The sequence below is a fragment of the Cygnus atratus genome, chromosome 8, assembly GCF_013377495.2.
Source record: "Cygnus atratus isolate AKBS03 ecotype Queensland, Australia chromosome 8, CAtr_DNAZoo_HiC_assembly, whole genome shotgun sequence".
Lineage (NCBI taxonomy): Eukaryota > Metazoa > Chordata > Aves > Anseriformes > Anatidae > Cygnus > Cygnus atratus.
Genome location: NC_066369.1, coordinates 7,301,899 through 7,324,455, shown reverse-complemented (window position 1 = coordinate 7,324,455; position 22,557 = coordinate 7,301,899). Strand labels below are relative to the sequence as shown.

General features: G+C 37.9%; 1 protein-coding gene across 6 annotated transcripts in view; it reads left to right on the top strand.

Annotated features, from left to right (window-relative positions):
- Positions 1 to 2,633: 2,633 nt before the first annotated feature.
- Positions 2,634 to 22,557, top strand: part of CFH (complement factor H) — a 37,295-nt gene continuing 17,371 nt past the window's right edge. For 2 of the 6 annotated variants that reach the window (XM_035537511.1, XM_035537510.1), the window contains exons 1-10: positions 2,634 to 2,793; positions 7,504 to 7,689; positions 9,198 to 9,303; positions 10,624 to 10,700; positions 11,838 to 12,032; positions 14,441 to 14,611; positions 17,386 to 17,565; positions 19,069 to 19,260; positions 20,516 to 20,692; positions 21,692 to 21,868. In XM_035537511.1, coding sequence (XP_035393404.1) covers positions 2,733 to 2,793; positions 7,504 to 7,689; positions 9,198 to 9,303; positions 10,624 to 10,700; positions 11,838 to 12,032; positions 14,441 to 14,611; positions 17,386 to 17,565; positions 19,069 to 19,260; positions 20,516 to 20,692; positions 21,692 to 21,868 — 1,522 coding nt within the window. In that variant the 5' untranslated portion in view covers positions 2,634 to 2,732. The remainder of the gene's footprint in view (positions 2,794 to 7,503; positions 7,690 to 9,197; positions 9,304 to 10,623; positions 10,701 to 11,837; positions 12,033 to 14,440; positions 14,612 to 17,385; positions 17,566 to 19,068; positions 19,261 to 20,515; positions 20,693 to 21,691; positions 21,869 to 22,557) is intronic. The other 4 variants (XM_035537513.1, XM_035537512.1, XM_050712213.1 and 1 more) reach the window with 2 other exon arrangements.

Below are 22,557 nucleotides of genomic sequence, written 5' to 3'. Positions count from 1 at the left end.
GGCACTATTTGCCTTTGGTGAAGCCATGCTGGCTTCTAATCATCTCTCTGTCTTCCATATACTTCAGCATAATGTCCAGAAGAATCTCTTCCATGACCCTACTGGACAGTGAGGTGAGGCTGACTGGCGAGTAGGTCCTTCCCACTGCAAGGAAACTTGCTTTTGGACTCAACAGCTCACTGGTACAGAAACATGTAAATGTGTGCAGTGAGATTGGCACAGAGAAGACAAACGAGACTATCCTGGTGCAGTTAAGAGCACTGTTGTATGCAGAAGCCCATGGTTCTGTATCACAGAACAAAAAGAATTATAGATTTGGTCAGTGCTGTTCTGTGAGGACATGTTTCTTAGAACTCAGTTTAGACAGGCGCAAAAAAAATTCTCTTTATCGATCAGGTATGCGCCGGTACCTGCAAAATGGATGCAGACCAATCATCACAGGGTCATGGAGCAGGGCAAGAGATCATTTTCCACTTATGAACCACTTGACAATAGAAGGAGGGAGGGAAAGGAAGAGGTGTTTTACTGTCTGGCAGATTTCTTGTAGATGAAACAACTGAATCCTAGTTTTCAGTAAGGCTATTCCTTTGAACCGGTAACTGGAAACACAGTCTAGGTGTAAATAAATAGAAGACCAAACAAAAAAACTCCAGCTGTATTTTGAGAAGGGAAAAAAAAAAGTTTTCACTGCTTTGGAATTCAGGCTTGATTTGGGATCTCTCTTCTAAACACACTCTCTTAACCTATACCGGTAGGCTACCTAAGCCAGTCATCATGAGGATATGTTACGTGTTTTTTTGGGAGCACACATCTATGTATTCTCCATGCCAGTCAGACATCACTACGTACCAGTGTGTGGTTGTGGTGGTTTTACTCAAAGGGAAAGGGGAGAGAAAATACAATGAAAAGGTCTCAAGGGTTGAGATAAGGACAGGGAGATCACTCAACAATTATTGTCATGGACAAAAGACTCAGCATAGGGAGATTAATGTAATTTATTACCTATTACTAACAAGCTCGAGCAGTGAGAAACTCAAACTATAAACACCTTTCCCCCATGTACCCTCTTCTACGTCCTCGCCCCAAGCAGCGCATTGGAACAGGGAATGGGAGCTGCAGTGAGTCTGTAACACTTCATCTCTGCCGCTCCTTCACGGTCACTCTCTGCCCCTGCTCTAGCATGGGGTCCCTCCCACAGGATGCCATCCTTCACAAACTGATCCTGCGTGGGCTTCCCACAGGCAGCAGCTCTTCAAGAACTGCTCCCACATGGCTCCGTACCACGGCGTCCATCCCCCAGGAGCAAACTGCCCCAGCACAGGTCCCCCACGAGCGGCAGCTCCCCCCAGACCCCCTGCTCCTGCGTGGGCTCCTCTCCACGGGCTGCAGCTCCGGCCCGGGGCCTGCTCCTGTGGGGGCTCTCCATGGGCCGCAGCCTCCTCCAGGCTACATCCACCTGCTCCACCGGGGGCTCCTCCACAGGCTGCAACGTGGAGATCTGTTCCATGTGGGATCCATGGGCTGCAGGGGGACAGCCTGCTCCACCAGGGGCCTCTCCACAAGCCACAGGGGAACTTCTGCTCTGTGCTGGGAGCACCTCCTGTGCTGACCTTGGGGGCTGCAGGGCTGCTTCTCACCCCTCACTCTCCCAGCTGCTGTTGCACAGCAGTTTCTTTCCCTTTCTTAAATCTGCTCTCACAGAGGCGCAAACAACTTCTTTTGTCTCGGCTCTGGCCAGCGGTGGGGCCCTTTGGAGCTGGCTGAAACTGGCCCTTATCTAACATGAGGCGGCTTCTGGACTCTTCTCACAGAAGCCACCCCTGCAGCCCCCCACTACCAAAACCTTGCCACATAAACCCAATACAGAGGTCTGCAGCTGTTTTTTCATCTGTCTCCTGAGAACGCTTTGTAATCTTACATTTTTTTCCAAATTCTCAATGTCAAGTAACTCCCCTTCTATGTGGAGTGCACTTCTCCTAAAGCCAAGACATTTAGGGAAATTATTAATAAGACTGTTGCTAACATGAATCCATGAAGAGTTCCTCTGTTAGCTCGGTTTACCATGTGGTTCATCTTTTTGCACAATCCGTATCGTTTTTATTTGGACACTTCGTTATCCATATTACAGTTATTACACTAATTCACATCTTCTCCATCTTGGAATTTCTCATGTGATACTGAAACAAATTCTTCAGTATCACTGAGGGTTATTTGATGAAATATGTTACCTCTGATCTGAGTAGTGGGCTATCTTATGCAAGAACCAAGGGTTAGTAAATCACTTTGTATTTTAGTCTGCTTTGTATTTCAGTTATTTTCAACATAGGTCTTAAATGTATGTAGTAGAGATGTTCATTTTTACACACATATAATATTAATTTGGTTTGTTTTTTAAACATGTAAGACAGAACATCAAAAAAATTATATGTACAACTTCTTTTTTTTGGGGGGTGGGGGGTATGATGTAAAAACAAGCACACCACAGGGAGGGACAGTGTCATCCAAAATTGCCAGGCGTTTATTTATTTATTTATTTAGCAACATTTGGAGAGGAAAAAAAAATAAACCCTTGTGTGTTGCAAGAGGGTTAGGGGAAGTGACTGCTGAAATCACTCACAGTATAAATGGTTTGCAAGGTCAGTCCCTGAAGTCACTCAGTGAGTAAAATAGGAGTGCATAAAGTAATCAAAAAAGTTGGCTACAGTACTGAATGCCTTTTCTGAGTCACTAGAATGTCATTCCTGGGCTATACAGCTCTCCTTCTATGTTGGGTATATTGTACTGCAGAAAGAGGTAAGCTTTAATATGAAAAAAAAAATTGCTTTCTTAAAGTGCGTAGGAAGATTGTTACTAAAACAATTTGTAAATAAAATGTTCAAATTAAAGCCTATTTTAATGAAGTTCTGTCAACAGTAATTGAGATTTCTTCTGGTAATATTTAACACAGGATTCAGTATCTTGTCATGGGTATTATTTCACCTATTTATTGGATAACTACTGCTGTTACTAAACTGTTGCACATTTTTTTTAAATGGTTATCATCTCTATAAACTACAACCAGACAAATCATTTATTTGTTATATTTTTAATTATTCTAACATCTAAAACCTGTAAATAGTCAGTAGATTAAAATAGAGAATATTCAATAAATGTGTTTTTTTTCTTCTTTTTTTTTTTTCTGTCTGGAATAGTCTATGAGATAATCTGAGAAAAATAAATGTTTAGTGACTGACTTAGCTTACAAAATAGCTGTTGAATGACAGCTTGTTCTGTGGTATTTTCATCGATTAAATGAGATAAATGTATGCAGATATGCTTTTGTATATGTTTAAAGAGGTAGCTAGTATTCTGTGTGTTTTTCCAGAAGGCTCTAATGATGTTTTCTGCTTCACTGTTCAATTTATTTTCCTTGATATTGTATTTATGTTTTTTAGTGCCCATTTAATTATTTAATTGCTTTGCTTTCCGTATGGGTTTTTAGTTTTGTTTGCTTTTTTTGGGGGGGGAGGGGGTTTGTTTGTTTTCTTAAACTGTTGGAGAAAGGGCACTGTCTGTTTTGGAGCTAGTGTGTCTGTGCTCAGTTCAGGTTGTTTTAATTTTAGGTGAAGATTTTGAAGACTTTATTAATCAAGGCAATCTGATAGATTTTACTTTAAAAAAAAAAAAGTGAAAAATATTGATGTTAATGAATTGTACCATCTTTTTTTACATATACTTACAGTAAATGCTGCTTCAATGCAACTACTAAACATTAATTTGTTTGCAAAGTAGTCTAGAAAGGTCCTGGAATTTGAAAAGAGAGTTTGCCTGAATTTGTGTTTTCTTTTCACAATGCTTTCTTTAGATTAAAGAGATAGCAAAGGAATGCAAATGTGGCAATATTTGATCCATCTGGGACAACTACTACCATGGGCCATGCTGGGTTCTTAGTTCAAGCTTCATATTGGAAGTCTGTGTGAGTTGTTTGAGAGTTAGGTTGTTGCACAAGGGCTGAAATATACTTCTACTTGAATTCATAGTTTGTGCTTGGCTTTCTGGAAATTGCTACTGGCATAATAATGGTGAGAAAGCAGTTTGAGCTATTTCTAACCAAGATCAAGTCACGTATATGTACTAAATCATTAATTCCAGCTGTCCACAAAATGATTTGAATCATTTAAGCCATGCTTTATAATATAAAAATATAAAAAATCCCAATTTTACTGAGTACCCAGATCAAAGTGCATAATATAGTTTTGAAGTACATTTTGTCAGCAGAGTTATTTTTCTCAAATTACCAAGAAACTGCATTTAAAAAAAAAAAAAAGAGAGAATAATTAACTGTGGTCCGAAATACATACACATACTGTGGCACTTCAGAGTAACACTTGCTATGGTATAGTCTGACATCAGGGCAGTAGTGGTGAAGAACAATCAGAGAGTTGAAATGAGATCCAGAAGCAAATATGTCTTAGTAATGGTGAAGAGACTTAGGAGTCCCTAGTCTGCACAATGGTCAATAAAAGTGTAACAACTCAGACGTAAGGGGTGAATACAGCAGAGAAGCTCTCCCTCTACTGAATAGCCTGTGGTTTTCCAGCCATCACCCAAGTGCGCTGTTGCAGATTTCCATCGTTGCAGAAGCCGATTCAATCTGGACATCCAACATTATCCTGTATTACCTTCAACTTAAGCTTGACTTACTTGCTGCCATATGAAAACTTTTTAGCAGTTTGGAGAAATCATAGCATATTCAATGTCAATCTTATTGAAATTTAATAGACCAAGGCACACTATGTCATGATAAACACAATGTGTTTTTGTTTTTTGTTTTTTGTTTTTTTTTTTTTGGGGGGGGGGGGGGGGGGGGGGGGGGGGGGTATTTTTTTAAGCAATTTACTCATATGTACAATAGGAATATTTTAGAATATTCTAAAGGTACATTCTAAAGATTGATTCATAGACCAATTTTTAACATATCATTTCTTGTGGGAAGGAAATGAGAAAAATAGGTTAAAGAGATCAAACTGTGAGGAATTAAACCTGAAAAAAAAAAAGTTATTTTATAGCAAATGAGGATGAAAGCAGTAAGTTTAAATGTCTGAATCAGAGGCAGCTAAGATACCATGTGCCATTTCTCTATGACTTTTTTTATAAACAGGATCTGAAAATGACGTGTTGCTTTAAATGTGAGATGATCACTGCACTGATGTGCTGCAGAGATTTGCTGCTATCTGAATATTCTTGCAGTTGCTAATAAGCAGATGCAGGCATAGACTATAAGAAAAGTTGGTTACGTGTTTAACTATTAAGTTATTCTTTAAATCATAGAATTTTTCTCAGCTTAAAAACTGAAAGCATTGATTGTAAGGAGTTCTAATGAAAAATGTAGAATTGGAAAAATTCCTTGTCTCGCCACACTATAGGCAATTTGGGGGGGGGGGGGTGGCTAAAATAGCAATTATTAACACACTTACAAGATGGTGACGGCTAGAGGAGTACTATTCATTTCACCTATTCCCGCATTTTTTTTTTTTTGGGGGGGGGGAATGTATTAAAATGTGAATGTGTCTTAAATGTGTCTGAATGAATTTTGTTAATAAAAGTGAGTCTCTACTCTCTCTTTTGATAGTAGGGTAATACCCTCTGGTGGACAGAGCAATCTTATATACTCAGGATAGAACAATTGGTTGGAAGGAACATGCTTGTTATTAGAATAGCTAAAAGAGTTGGAGAAAATGTGAACCTGTGAGCAAATTTAAACTCTTCCTTTATCACTTCAGCAGTATCCTCAAGGCTTGTCTACCTTTCCTGGGTATTTAAGCCAGTAAAAAGAAAGTTATTAGATCTCACAATGAGTGTTATTTTCTTCATACTTTCAAAATATCATAGCTACAGAATACTTAAAATTATACTTAAAAAAATATTTTTTTCCCAAAGCTTTAAAGAATTTTCCAAAAATTTGTCTCTGATTTGTAAGGCATTCCACAAACTGAAATAGAAACAGTGAATGTTCAGGTGTATGTCTTAACTAAAGTAAAATTCATTTTGCACACTTTGATATGGAAGAATAAGGATTTATTTTGCTCACTTTGGATTAGAAATCCCATTACTTAATCTCTGGTTGAAATGTCGCCAGTTTAGTTCAGCAAGCTATAACCCTACACCCCTTGCATGAGGAAAGATCTTAAATATTTTTCCTGTAGTCCTACTTTCACAGCACTTGGACAATCTGTAGGAAAGTACCAGTAACAGCACTGGTGCTTTTTCAAACCTGTGGCCTGACAACTAAACTGGTGAGAGGATTTTGGTGCCAGCTCTGTACTGAGTAATGAATCTCACTCACCAAGAAATATCTTTGCCTAGTGAACATTTATTCTCCTATTTCTTTTCTACATGGAGGTTTCATTTCTTTTCTAAGTCTTAATTTCTCAGAGATTGCTTAATTTATTCTTGATGAATTCTCACCTTTGATGTTCAGATATAAAGCAGACTACTTGTATCTAATCAACTAGACTGTCTAGAGTCTGTTTCTATGGGTAAAGCTTCAGCCTTTAAAATAAGTACGTTTCAGTCACCCAGGCATAAAGAATTAGTCACTGAAATCAGGTCAGTGAATTATAAACAAACAAAAAACATTTCTTAACCTTCTTAACATTAGATTGTTGTCTTTCTTAACATCTTCCCAACATTTGTTTCTTTCCCCTTCAGTCTGACTATTCTCACTTTCAAACTGTTGAGAAACTTCTATTAAGAAGTTGAGAAACTGTTGAGAAACTTCTATTAAACTAATTCAGGTTCATTTTGTAAATTTACATTGGCTGTACATTTCTTCAACACTGAAGAAGGCCCAGTAAGGAACTTTTGGGGAAGACTGTATAATATTGAGCTAATGAGAAATATCAGACAGCCCTCACCCCCCAAACTGAGTCAAAATGCTTTGAAGCTTACAAAGGTCAAAGTGAATACCCAGAATTGATTACATCATGTAACATGTCATAAGAAGTAATCTCATGGACAGGGGGAAATGTTTTGGAATATCAGATAACTTTAGCCTGACAGAAAGTTTAGGGAATGTGAAGGCAAGGGGAGATTTGACTGAACTTGATCAAGTGGCACATGAGTTTAATGTCAGTAAGGATGGCGGTGGCACCTGGAGAAAATAGTTGGAAAGGAAATCTACAGAGTGCATAAAGTTTTTCTCTGTGGCAATGAAGGGACTGCTCCCCCATCAGCTCCCTCTGATGGAAGGGTAAGAGATGTTTGTGGTTTGAGCTGGGGCACTAATATCTGGTCCCAGTCTTTGCAACTAAAATAGATTAATGAACTATACAGTATGGAGTTTTTGTTCCTACAAAATATGGATTCTTGGTAGTTTCCCTTTTTATGCTGATTAAGTAGAAAAGATATGCTCATTTGATTACAAATGTTACCGGGATTTCTTGCTACATTTTCTATTGTAAAAATATTTTGCAGTTTGTAGCATGTTCCTCAGTCACCAATATTTTTATTTATAATTTTTAGCTTGTGAACAATCTCCTCCTAGGAGAGTTAAAGAAGTGCCTACTGAAACATGGAACAACCCTCCCTATCCACATGGTACTCAAGTAACATACAGGTGTCGGCCTGGATATATAAAATATGGACGAATTTTGTTTGAGTGTGATAACGGAGCATGGAAGCAACGCCACCCACTGACAGAATGCAGAAGTAAGTATTTATGCAAAATACATACAAACATTTGACCTGGCATGTCACATACCTTGCCAGCAATGTTAATGTGAAATTTCAATTGCACCTTTACCTGTACATTGTTTATTTATTTCAGCATCCTTTAAAATATCATCTTAAAAGGCATGTATGCAAAAGGAAACATTTGTGGAATTTCCTTTTCTCCAGGTCAAAGGAATATTTTTTTTGCTTTACAGAACATTTATGCTAGGCCAGCCTTACCAACCCAATCTGTGCATTTGCTATCAGAATAGAATCTTCTTTTAAGAATATCCAAGACACTTTTCATTCTAGCACCATTCTATCTATGTCTGTGCAGCTGTGTTTCTGGTTTAGGTTAGGTGATACAATTATAGTATATCTGGGACACAAGCTAAGGTACCACAACAAATAATACCACAACAGCTGATATGGACCTTTCTGCATTTAAATTAAATAAAAATAACTAGTCACTGTATATTGCCTATAAATGGCAGGTTATGGAAGAATTATATTTTAGCATGTTAAAAAACAAAACAAAACAGTTAAACAGTTCTGTTATTTTTCTGGCATCTTGCAGTCAGAATTTTATCTTTCTTGTGCTAAATTATGTTAATTTCTTCTTATTTTTACATGTATTTATATAAATACTCAGTGCACACAGATCTTTCCAATTACACAAAAATTGCTGTAGCTTTTTAGTTACATATTTTAGGAAATACTGCCACCAAGTGAACAGATGCTGACATTGGCAAGGTGCGGGTGGAAGGTAAAAAGTGGTGATTTGGCACAGATTAAGTGATAACATCCCCTTTCTATGAGGGGCCACACTAAACAGTGAAGTTGGTCATGGGGTTGTCCATTTCCTCTGTGTCACACTGGAGAAAGTCTAGGGCCTACTCAAACACCTCTTCCTTGGAAAAAACAAGGATGTTGATATGATCCAAGAAATGAAAATGACTAGTTTGACAGGGATCATGAAGGATTTCTTCTGAGGCCTAATATAGTTTAGCCATGTAGTTTATTTTACAGTCCTTTGAGCAGAAAGGGCTGAGGATCACAGGACTCCTGTGGCCTCAGGTAATCTCTCTTTACTCAACACAATCCCCATCAGGTTGAGGAAATTTCATTTCCAGTCATGGATTGCTTCTGTGGTGGAAGATTTGGACCAGTTTATGTCAGAAAGTGTATGAAAAGCTGAAGTTACATCTTGCCATTAAATGTATCATAAAACTTAAGATGAGATCTGCCTTTTTTTAAAGGATTGAAAGCTCCTAATTTGTTGTTTACTTTTAAAAAATAAATAAATAAAAACAATTCTCACTCTAATATGTTCTCATTGAAAACAGTGATTCATTAAAGGAGGTTAATTGAGCTAATGCTGAGCATTTTTGACAGTACACTCTGCATGAAATACATTCTGCTAATTAACAGAAAAGTGCTGTCTTTCAAATTTTGACTCTGTGTATGGTGTAAGTACTTTTTTTTCTTTCTATCTTTCTTACCAGATAAGCCCTGTGGACATCCCGGAGATACTGAGTTTGGTTCCTTTCAACTTACCAGTGGAAATGAGTTTGTCTTTGGTGCTAGAGTGGAGTACAGATGTAATGATGGGTAATATTATTTAATTCAGTATATGGGAGTTAATTTAAGGTTTTAATGATAAGAGAAGTGTCAGTAATAGATTTATTGTCTGTAAAGCAGCTGCAATTTACTAATATTTAAGAACATTTAGTTATTGTTTAATTTAAAATAGTGAGATCACAGTAATACTAAACATAACTGTTTCTCGTGTCTGGTGGTATTGAAGTAACTGTACTTCACACACATGAAGCTGTCATCCAAAGTGTCTAAAACAGATAAGGCTGTAGCTCATTTGAAATCATGGTTGTCCAAGTAGAAAGCAAAACTAATGGTCTGCCTGTAAAGCTGCCTCATGACTTGACCAGCCAGCTGATGGAAACACAGCTTCTCATGCTGGAATCTTTGCTCTCAGCAGGCAGTCATTATGCAGTTGTCTGGAGAAGTCATTAGGCAGTACAATGGAATCACCTATTCAGAACCACAACCATTAAGTCCTGCTTAAATCATTTCTGTGAGTTATGAAACAAAATGCATTGTAAAAAATGTTTGAAGACTGGATAACATCTCTTCACTGACTGCTTGGAAGAAATTCTCTCTTCTCCCTCTATTCATCTTTTCCAATGAAAACTGTAGCAAGGCAAATATATAGTATTGTGCTTAGGTAAACATGCTTATAACTACATTCTTTCCTCATGAAATGCAAATCAGCCATAAGCACAATGAAGTGGTTTAGCCATGCTTTTGCACACTTTGAGTTGCTGGAATGTATTACTGGATCTAGTCTAGTACAAATATGAGTTGCAAAATCAATGTTCTCCTTAATTCCTTAAATGCAGACAGTTCTTCTGTCATTTCAGACTAGCTGTAACCCCTCTCTGACCGTATTCCAGACTAAGCAGAAGCAATGTCGTTGTGGCTATGATGCCCTCAAACCTAAAAGAATTCTAACTAACTCAGCAAAGCATGGAATACGTATGGCTGTCCCATGGCTTTCACTCATACTGGAGCATAGACAGCATGAGATTTACTTTGCTAGCTAATGATTATGTAAATCACCCTTAGGTCATTTATTTTCTAGACAAAACTTGGTATATCTATAATGAAGAATATACCTGACCAATTACTTCCTACTTTATGATTCTTTTTTTTTTTTGGTTTTGTATTTTTATCATATGCAAGTAAAAGAAACAAAATAGGGGAGACAAGCGGAAAAATACTGTTTTCTTTTGTTATGTTTTGGTTAGTGTGTACTCGAATATCTGAAACCTACTTTCTTTGCTTCAAAAACAGCAGCACTGCTGTTTCTGTCACGAGACAGTAATTTATTGTTTACTTTTTTTTTCTTGTAAGATACCAGATGCTTAGCCAAAAAAATTACCGTGAGTGTCTGGCAGATGGATGGAGCAATGATATCCCTCACTGTGAAGGTAAGTGGAGTTTGACATTTAATTCTTTATCAAAGTTATTTTTTTAATCTGTCTGATACTCTCTAGAACTTGCCTGTGATCTTGCTACTCTCTGTGGGGCTGCTGTTGTCTATTGTGACTATTATGACTTCTCATGGTGTTAATAACAACTCAACAATATTCACTGATTAAAACCCTAGTATTAATTCACATAGATATACAGATGTCTAAACTCAAGTTGTACAATAGTGAATCTCTTACAGTGCCTCCTCAGACATTTTAATCCAATAAACACTCAAGCTTTTATCAAAAAGCACTCACAGAACTAAGTCTTGTCACTCTCAGACAGGCTTAAAGCTCTGCCTCACATAAAGACCCCAAATGTGTAGATATCTGTGAAACACAGTTATAAAAGACAGCTGGGATAAGACATTTCACATGTATATGAAAGTCTGTTGTTTATAGCTTTTTTCTTCTTCTGCCATTGTGAATATCTTAGCTATTAAGTTTTTGTTTAAAGTTTTCCTCCCTATTAGCATACAGTGGAACAACCTTAGTAGGAGAGAATGAGAATAAAAGACATCCAGTCCCCAGAACCAAATAAACTGGATAGCTTAGATACTTCCCTGAATTTGGAAACCTTTTCATCAGTTTCAAACCTGTGTGATTATAAAAATTTCCTTTATAAAAAGTTTCCTTTCTTCCCAGAGATAATTTTTAACTTTTAAAAGTAATTTGTAATTTTAGATTTTTTTTCTTTTTTTTTAATTAAGATTTCCTAATAACTGGTCTCAGGTATTCCACATTGAACTGACTGAATTGTGAGTGTCCTCAATTTTAGGCATACAGCTTGCTCTCTGCACAATGCAGAGCAATGTTTTCCAACATTTTTTTTTGTCATGTCAACAAGATACTGCAGTTTCAAAGTCCTTATAAAATTTTCCTTTCATGCCTGAAGAGTTTTCATTAGGTTGAAATGTCTGTTGTAAATGGCATCAGAATACATAGCAAATTTATATATATTTTAAATTTTAAGGTAATTACAGTGGTTTATCTGTATTGTAACTTTTGTGCATCAATATATTTCAGAGAATAGCCAACCAAATAGCTGGTTTTTTTCTTTTGTTTTGTTTTGCTTTGCTTTATTTTGTTTTCCAGTGGCAAAGTGTTTACCTGTAAAAGCACCAGAAAATGGAAGAATAGTTATGACTGGTGCATTTGAGCTAAACCAAGAATATTCCTTTGGCCAGGTTGTAGAGTTTAAATGTAATGAAAAATACAGGCTTGTTGGATCTAAAGAAATACATTGCTCTTCTGATGGAAGATGGGATAGTGATGTACCTCAATGCCAAGGTAAAAGGAACACTATTATCTGCAATAAGCTTTATTCGCACAGACTTCTAGGGACTGGTTACCACCTAGGAAACTACAAAGCTTTCACTTTATTGCACAGCAATTAAGCATAGTTTGTCTGTGAACAGTGTCTATTACATATTTGTAAAAGTAGGATTAGAAAGAGAAATCAGAGAATATTGTATGATAACGTAGTCAAAATGGACCACCTGTTTGTTCTGCATTTTCACTACGAGCTATATGGTTTGCCAGGCTGCATTCAATTCTTTGAAACTAGCTTCAGTACCTACATAAGATTCCATCACTTCAGTGTTTATTTAACCAAAGTAATTACAAATTATTTTGAATCTATATGAACCTAGTTTAAAAAATAAGTATAATTCTAATTCATTCATGTTCGTAAGCTACATAAAATGCAAAGAAATCATGATGGATTTTTCTTTCTTCAAACTACTGTGTTTTGACAAGTTAGAAGGTTAATTCATGTTCAGTTTCTACAGAATAACAGAATAGGTGAGGTCCCTCAAAATGCAGTCAGCTAGGGCAAGTTGCTCAGGATCATGTCCAGTAGGCTTTTGAACATCCACAAGGATGAGGACTTCACAGCCTCTCTGGGCAACCCAGTCTGTTGTTTGACTACCATCAAGTAAAAATTATTTTCCTATTTTAAGTGGTATTTCCTGTACCTCTTTGTGTGCCTGTGGCTTCTCATCTTGTCACTTCCTGCCAATGAGAAGGCATGGTTCCATCATCTTTACTTCCACCTCACCTATCACAGTCAGAAATTTATATAGAATACAGTAGAATAGTTTAGTTGGAAGGGACCTACAAAGATCATCAAGTCTAACTGCCTGTCCACTTCAGGGCTAACCAAAAGTTAAAGCATATTATTAAGGGCATCATCCAAATGCCCCTTTCCCGTCAATGTTCAAGAGGCATCAACCACTCACTAGGAAGCCTGTTCTGGTGTTTGACTGCTCTCACAGTAAAGAATTTTTTCATAGTGTCCAGTCTGAACCTCCCCTGGCACAGCTTTGTGCATTCCCATGCAATTAATAAGATTCCCAATAAACCTCTTCTGTAGACTCCCTAAACCTCTCTTTATCTGTCAGTTCCCTTAATTATCTTTGTGACTTTCACTAGACCTGCTCCAAAATGTCCGTCTCTCTTGTTTTGGGGAGCTCAGACCTGGCCATAGTGCTCCAGATGTGGTCTTAACAGTGCTGAGTAAAGAGCAAAGATCACATCTTTGGACCTGCTGAGAATGCTTGTCCAAATGCAGCCCGGGATGCTGGCTCCTGTTCAACTTGTCCACTAGGACTGTGAAGTCTTTTTCTATAAAGCTGCTTTTCAGTCAGTTGGCCCCCAGCCTGTCGTGGTGAATGGGGTTATTCCTCCCATTTTGCAAACTGGAATTGTATGGGATTGGCTTGTCAGTACATAAGAGTGAACCACAGGAAGTAACAACCTCTGTCAAATATTTGGTCCATCAAGTTTCTTAGATTATTTATATATTATCTCATCTGGAAGTATATGTTCATAAGACCAGGTGTGTTTGTTAGGATGTCAGATACATGTATGTCTGTTCACAATGTCAGAGCTAAATTTTGCCTCTTTGAAACACCCGTTTATTTTAATTTGAACAACATAAATGGGATTAAACACATGTCCTTGCACCATTTGTAGAATATAGTGAATTTTATTAAACGAAGACAGGTATGATGAAATATATCTCAGGGGAAGTATAAAGTAAATCCAGCAGACGAATCCAGGATAACCCTTTGGTGTCCTTCTCCATAGCCTAGGAAGCAAAGCCATGAATATTATCTGACTTTAGGAATTCAGATTTTGGAAACAGCAAGATCTCAGTAGTTTTACTGGTTTGTCAAGGAGCTGAAGATGCTGGGGTTCTTTTATAGATAGCTAGGTATTCTAATGTCAGTTTGCCAGATAGTTTAATGCTTTTTTTCCTGTTGATGCTAAAATTTTACTAATCATCCACTGAACATGAGAGAGCTTCAGGCTTTCCTTACAAGAAAATGAAATTATCTGAAAAATGAAAAATCCTAAATTTCAGCTAGCCTAGTTGCTTATTTTAGAATGTCCCATACTGTATATACTGATTCTGAAAGCCATTAAAAACAAAGCATAGCCGTGAAAGCTGTCTTTTGAATCAGTTTACTACTGTAGCTGTGCTACACTGTACTTTCTACTTGGCACCTACAATCAGGTCATTGAAGAGTTCTCAAATAAGTTCCAGATGGTTTCCAAATGAAAGTGTTTATGTTGACATAATTTCTGTGAAGTCACGTGGAAAATATATTTGTATATATATATTCCAGTAAACATTTATTTTCAGCAAATAAAAATTGATAAAAATTTACGTATTTTGTCTTTCCCAACTTCAGATATTATCTGTAATGTACCAGCAATTCCTCATGGATTTGTGCGTAACTCAAAGTCATCTTACAAGGAGTCTGAACAACTGCAGTTTGGTTGTGAAAAAGGATACACATTTGGTGAAAGAGCAGATGCACTATGTACTGAATCTGGATGGCATCCAACCCCCTACTGCACTGGTCTGCCTTTTCCTAAAGTTATTTTGGACACTGGTTGTATTTGGAAGTAATTTCATTATTATCATAATCATTATCACTAGTTTATTGATTTTTTTTTTTAAATAATCATCATCCACATCTTCCCAATACACCATGAAGATCTGGAAGGACTAGGGATTTGAGGGACAAAACAACTGGATATGAGTTTTCCATGAGAGGCCATAGCAAAAAATGGTTAATTCAGCCTTTCTTGCGTATACTTGAGCATAGTTGAATGGGCCTATGAAGATAGAATTGCTCACATGTACTGCATAAATGAGATGGATAATGAAATACTTCAGCATTAGAAGCTGCTTAATTTTATCCTGTTCCTTTTTTATTCTGTGACTCTGAATTGGTGGGGATAACATAGCAAAAATACTCTTGGTTTATAAATAATTCTTAATTTGAATAGGAAGGATAAAGCTGAATCTCTTTACCTTCTACAAAATACAGTGAAAATGCTTTAGTGAAGGGATGGAAGAAAATCAGACACTAAAAGGAGTATTTAAGCAAGCAGAAAAAAACACTAATACTGGAGAAGTTAAAACTATAGAAGGAATCTGAAATTTTTAATGGCACAGGAAATCAAGACATGATACCTTCTTAAGTGAAATTCAAGTATACTGCTTTTAACTTGAATATAACTGGCGAAAGTCAGTGGCTGTTCTGGAAATAAAAAGAGGGGGTTAAATACTGGATACCGTATGAATTGCAGCAGTATGGATAAAACTGGGGGAAGCTAATAGTCCCAGCTTGATGACCTACTTGCTTATGAATCACCAGCAGTTCTCTGAGGGGGAGCTACAAATTTATGCATCTTCAAGTCTTCCGTGTTCAGTAGCTGAGATGCTGTGGCAACATAGCCAACACTCTGCTACTTGTAATTTTAAGAGAGTAAAATGCCACTTAGCATCTCACCCTGTATGAACCTGTGAAACAACAGAAGGTTTGAAGACAATAGTACATTATCCTGACCTACTGAACTGATTTCTGCATTTTTCGTGAGTGTCCCTGAGTCTTACCATAGTTTGAGTAGACTGAGCACCTGTTTGCTCATCGTTACATTTGCTTTTGAAATTTCTGGGCTACTAATTCTGATGAACCAATTCCAATGAAAGAGGAACAATTCGAAAATGATCTCTGTTTCACTGATAGAACTTCCGTAAGAAATTGTTAGTGTACTGTGCACCTTTTAAAAAAATGAGTGGAAATTACAAAAAGTACCTTTCAAAATACCTTTCAAATTTAAATCCTCACTTAAGATCAGGAAATAGTAAGACGGGGTTGTAGGAAGAACAGTCTGACATGGTTATGGCCATTTCCATAGGAATAAGAGCAAATGTGAAGTAGTCCAATCTCAGAAGGGTAAGTTGTCCATTGATGGCCGTGAGTGTCTAGGTTGAAAATACAATGGGATTGTAGTGTTGCAATATATACAAAGCTAGCTGAAACGTGCTCTCTACACAGACATTATGTCAAGAATTAGGTACAGTATGTCTGAAATTCACTAACCTAAAGAACCAATCTGGCCCTGAAGTGATGTATAATCAGAGACTAAAGTAACATGGTCTGTGTGAATCCTGCCACTGTCCATGACTCTTAGCCTACGATGAGGACAGCAGTTTGTTTAATATTACCAGAACTGTAATTGAGCAACCACATTATTCATGATGTTCAGACTTCCTATCAGAAATTGTCTAAGGATCTCTACAAATTCATATATTTACAGTGATGAAACTCCCTCATGCCTTCTAACTCCCAATGCCTTCTGTGCAGTTCAGATGACAAATCCGTGATTTCTGAGGTCAGTCCTGTTGGACATCAGCACTCTGGGTCACTGATTTTAATTTAGTTTCACTCAGCTACAGCACTTAAAGACTTTAATTAGAACTCCAAATCCCACAAACAGACATATGCACATGATGTCCTAGCTGAGATAATTTGATATATATTTTGGAGAAATCTTTATAGTGTATCGAATCATGTTCAAGAAGTTGCCAAAGAACACTTGAAACTGGAAAAAAAAATGTTTGCAAAAGGGCAATGTTACAGGATGTTATGTACCACCCACCTTCCTGGGACCTCTTCCAGAAAGACTCCTGTAGAAATAAAGAGTAGTCAGTCCTAGTGCCCACTCAGTCCTTGAACTTTCTGCTTCAAGATTAGTAATGATACTAATTAATATGCATTGCCTATGGTTTAACAGCATACTGCTTTTGAGAAGTGACAAACAAAGCATTCTTCCAGACATGGATATACTGGGCTCTGATACTTGGGCTGTATTCAATTATAAATCCTCTCAAAGGTCATTCTATAGTAGGAAAATATAAAATAATTTCTGTCCTGCTTTATTCCTATAACTTTATGCTACCATGAAGTTGTTATAGATCTTATTTGACTTATCACGGAGCCTAGATGATTAAGCAGCACATGGATCCAGCTGATTCATCCACCTTCATTCCACAGGAGGATCAACTTGTGGTGACTGTATAATCATCCCCTCCCAGCCCTGAGTGTGTTGGTGCGATTTTCTGAATTACAAGTAGAAAAACAAACAAACAAACAAAAAACACAAAACAAAACCAAAGACAGGCTCCAGTTTATAAATAATGTGTTTGCTTCGCTCCCTAAGAAATCTCCGTTTGAAAGTTATTTTATGCAATTTTGGTCAATAGACTGTGAAGATAAAAACTTCTGCAACTAATATAAAGGCATTCTTCAAATTAGCACTGTATTTTTCTCTTTCCATTTAGAAATTTTATGCTCTCCTCCAAGAGTTCCCAATGGGAACTTTAGACCTCAGGAAGACAGCTACAGAGAAGGGGCTATGATCACAATAGACTGTGATCCTGGATATCTTTTGAGAACGCTGTCTGGCAAAAATACAGCTCAATGCACCAGCAGAGGCTGGGTGCCTGCTCCAGATTGTGTTGGTAAGTAGCTCTTGTGAATGAAAGCACAATATACACAATTGTTATTCTGGAAATATCTCAAGAGAAAAACTTCAGCACCACAGGAAATAAAAGATGCTTATTCATTGTGTTTCTTGGTGTTATAAAACTTAATGTGATGGCTTGGAAAAAACAGCTAAGAAGCAATGGTATAATCTAAATGTACATTATGTTTATAAATATGGGTATTATCTGCTACTATATTTGTGAAATTATATATGAAAGTGTGCAATAGTCAGCTCCCTGACAGCAGGGTTTGTGGTCCAACTGAGGAGTAGCATGCCAGTCAAGATAAGAGGACACAGTGAGTGTTAAAGTATCCAAACCAATGCGTAGGTGATGGTTGGAAGGTATGTTTCATCATGTTAACCAGAGCTTTAGAATTTTGGTTGCAGTTTTGTGTTGATATATTATGAACAATTGCAGCTTTATTATAATCTGTCAAATGGCAAAACAAAATACTCTTGATTGATTGGTAATGAGTTCCTTCTTGTCTTAAACTTCCATTAATTACAATGATAGTTTTGCCCATTATGTGCAGTAGAAAAACAGAAGTCAGCAATTTCATAATTTATCGGTCTTTGCTCTTTGATCACTGAAAATGAAAGAAAAACATAGAAACATAGAAACCCTGGCAAAATCAGTCTTGTAAATGAACCTTTGGGTAAGATAATTTGTTCTATTCAAGAAAAGTTCCTTGTTAACAAGTGGATTAAGCATTTCTCTGTTTGTGGATTTTGAAATTGAGGAATATTTTGGAGACCACCTATCTCATTATTAAATGGTCTGTTCAGTGGCTGATCCCTCCTCCTCATACCCCTCTCCCCCAGCATATGGGCTTTGGTTCAGGGCACTTCAGGAGGAACCTAGCTGCCTTGGCCAAGCAGGACACCCTGGGTAATCTTTGAGTGAAAGCTGCTTCTAAGCCTGACTTTTTCCTGAAAAGCTCTTTTGAGGAACTGAGAAAACAAAAGAAAAATCACTTATGTTTTAAAACTAGGAAGAGCTTTTGGTGTAAGATCCCAGAAGTGACAAATAAAAATGGTGACAGTTGTTATAACAATTGTTAGAATCTGCACTTTAGTGTCTAGATCTGAGCTAGCTGCCTGGGTTCCCATCATTGTCAGTATAGTACACTTAGCTGAGACCCTGTGAAGAAACTGTGTTATCTCACCATAGAATTAATACTTACATTTGGTTTCATGAATCAGCCTCTAGAGTCCACTAAGAAGATGGACTGGATTTCTGTTGATTGCAATGAAAACAGGCAACCAGCATAGCTGTAGACATTGATGAAGACACCAGAAGCACAGCATGGTTGATCCTGCACTCCTTGAGATCTGCCAAGGTGTGCAGTTCTGATTCTGTCAGTTCCAGGAAACACTCAAATAATGAAGTGGTATCTGAACTAATATTTAGGACTTTGTGTGCTGAACTGTTTGTCACCCATGTGTTGATACTGTTGCTGCTAAATTCTATTTCAAGAGAAACCCTGTGACTACCCAGTGATAGAAAATGGCAAGATAAGTGAAAGAATGGCACGCTTTTACTTTCCAATGAGGATTGGGCAGTATGTTGAGTACCACTGTCGTAATGGCTACTCAACCCCGAGTGGAGAAAGAGTCGTTCGAATGGTCTGTTCTAAAGGGGGCTGGAATCCAGAGCCAAAATGCCTCAGTAAGTGCACTTCTACTATATGCTCAATTTTGTTATGATTATTGATGACCTGTGCAGCAGAAATTGTGCTGATGGAATGCAAGAAGCAGCAACGTACAGTTTGTTAAAGTATAACTGCTTGAGTTGAACCCTGGAACTTCACCCAGACTGTTATCCTGTCTGCAGAGCTCAGCCACTTGATAAGTGGCACTCTGAAGTGAGTAAGGCTGAAATGATAAATCTGGATTTGGGACGTTCTTTACTCCTGCACCTATCCATGAGATTAAAAAAAATAAGAATAAGATTTAGGAAATGTTTTTCATCTATGGCTTCTGGGTCCCATGCATGTATCTGCTTTCATCTGCACATGCAGCAAGACATTCTAAGAACATCTTCTCTGTGTAAATGTATTATTCCTTCAGTGGCTTGGGCACTTTGTCTAGAGGTTGCTGTCTGGGATCCATTGCCCAGTCCTTTTGGATAACATTTGGGACTGGCCAGGTGGCATGCTCTCGCAATAAGCTGAGAGTGAGTATGGCTGCAGCAAGGGATTCAGATACACTGGTTTAATCTTTCAGCAATAGAAAACATTTAAACCAGAGAGCCGAGGCCTTCTCTCCTATCCCACATCTTCAGTCAGAGTACAGTTCCTACCTATCGATAGGACCTGAAAGATCAACAAAAGGTTGGTCTTTCTCCTGTTGCCCTGAGCGGAGTGGCGGTCAGTGCAGGGGACAAGTGGAGTCCTGCCCAGAGGAAAGGACCAGTTACTCCAATAACAGAGCCACAGCATTCCTTCATCCATCCGTAGGGCCAGCATGCTTAGCAGTTGGTAAAATCTCTACAGCTGGTTTGAGATGCATTTGCATAGAGATGGTAAAATCTCCTGAGGGCAAATGCCAAAAAATGTCTCAGCACAGGTGTCAACATATGAGAGACTTAGCAGACCGTACCAGAGCTAGTGCTCATGACACTAGATGCAGTGCAGTTAGCCAGCCTTGCTTATGAACTATGGTAAGGAGTAATGTTTACTAGATCACTTCTTACCGCTTTATGGGGTCATTTGAACTCCCGTTCCTGTGATACGTTAACCTCAGGGCAGTGAAAGAAAGCATACTTTAATTCAGATTTGAGCATGGATGTCTTTGGGGAATAGAATGATAAAGAAAGGTGCTAGGAGGCACCTTTTTTGGTAATGGTCTTCCTAAACATTATTGTACCTGAGTTTTAGCTGTTCAGATTACTGTGGTTAAATGTACTTACCTTTCTTCTTTAGAAATGTGCTCTGTAACACACCCGGTAAATGGTTATTTCTACTCTGATCGTTATACTTACAAGGAAGGTGAAAGAATTCAATATGTCTGTGACCAAGACTATCGTACTGAAAGTGAAGGTGGTGAAGTTACATGCACAAAGAATGGCTGGTCACCTTTCCCAAGATGTATCCGTAAGAGTGAGTGTGCTTACATTTTGTCACAATTTCTAGCTAAAAAACAATAAATCCATCGTCACATCACCCACATTAATCCATCACTGCTGCTTGGGCTAACTCTAAGTCTAGGTGCTTTACAACTGAAACACAGTGCCATGATTCTCTCAGCTATCTCATGCAGCTCTTGAGTCCCTGCATGCTACTGAGGTCAGTAGCTATACAAACATGCAGAATGATGCCCTGTAAAATGGCCACACCAGGCTCATTCAGTTCTCCTAGACTGTAAGCTCTGGGATGGGAGTCAGACCCTCTTGGTCTTCAGTAGTGAAATTTTCTATAACCCAGCAGTGCAGTAATGTAATAAATGGTAATCATTCCCTTTGAACAGCCTGTAATTTCTTCTCTCCTTAGAGCCTCTATCTATGCCACTTCATCCCCTTTTGCTTGCCTTCCAGCTGACATAATACTGGAAGGAGGGAGGAACAGGAAGGTTCTCTCTCCTAATACCCTTTCCAGCTTTTGAACCTGACTTGCAGCAAGCCTGAAATTGCTAGGATGTCTCACCTAAACTTTAGATACTTTAGATAACAATTTTATATGGACAAAAGAAATAATTCAACCTAACTTCCTTCTTTTAGACCATCAAAACATTTTTTAAGGAAACAATTCCAGCATGAAAGAGACACCTACCGTAGAATGTTTTGGACAGCCGCTCGCTGATATTTTCACATACCAATGAGCAAGCAAAATAAAATTTGATAATTCTTAGTGTTAGTCAATAGTGAGCATCACAGCTGTAGATACCAAAAATAAATATATAAATACCAGTTAGTAACACTGAATTTTGACTTTTCACATTCTGGTTGTACCCGAGGAACGGAGCTTAACACAGAAGCAGAAAATAATGTGCTCTTAAAATTGTTCTAAATCCTACTGCTGTTTTCATTTGTCCTCCATCTTCTGGGTATTATAAGTATGTAGTTTAGCAGTGTTTTACTGGAAAGGAATTTTGTCTTTCAGAAACATGCAAGAATATTGTGCTGGACAATGCTTCTTTCCCCTCGGCAACGGGTACATTTGGCTTGCAGGCAAAAGTCACCTATACGTGTCATGATGGCTTTGTAACTCCAGAAGGAAAAGACACAGGAGAGATACAGTGTCAAGAGAATGGCTGGACTCCAACTCCAAAGTGCATCCGTGAGTAGTACAACTTCAGAGCTCCCTGTTGCAACCACTGGTGCAAACAAGATATCCTATGTACTCTGATTTTCTTCATCTGTATTGGTAGAGGTTTCTTACAGAGCAGAGGGAGAGTCAAACAGAGGACTGAGCCTCCAGAGATGAACTTCTCTGGGGCTCCAAGAATTAAAGACAGAAAGCAAAATGGAAGTGAGTATGCAGGGAAAATATCTTCTGTCTTCTAGGTGAGCTATTTTTTTCGAACCTCAGTGTTATGAAGTAGATAATCACTGCCCTCTCCAGTGATTTTAGCTGATACAATGTACATACACCCAATCTTACTCTCAGTTTCTCCAGTCTTTTTGATAAGAGGGTGAGAACCTTTCACACTTGTGAGGGACAATTTATGAAGAAATGCTTGTGAGCCAAAGGATTATGTCAATAACTTTCTTTAAAAGTGACCAAATAAGAAACATGATTCATTATTTGGAAAGATGTTATGACTGTGCATAAAAGATTAGGCTGTGCTTTCTGCCCTGGGGCTAGAAAGCACATTTTTGAAAAAGACCAGAGTGTTCTTTTCTGAAAATACTTCCATACTGTTGTTGCCCTTCTCCTCTTAGAAGTCCTTTCCTCTCCTGTACAGGGGTATAGGACACTAAAAGAGGAACTTGGATCTTCCAGTGTTATAATGCCAAGGTTTGTAA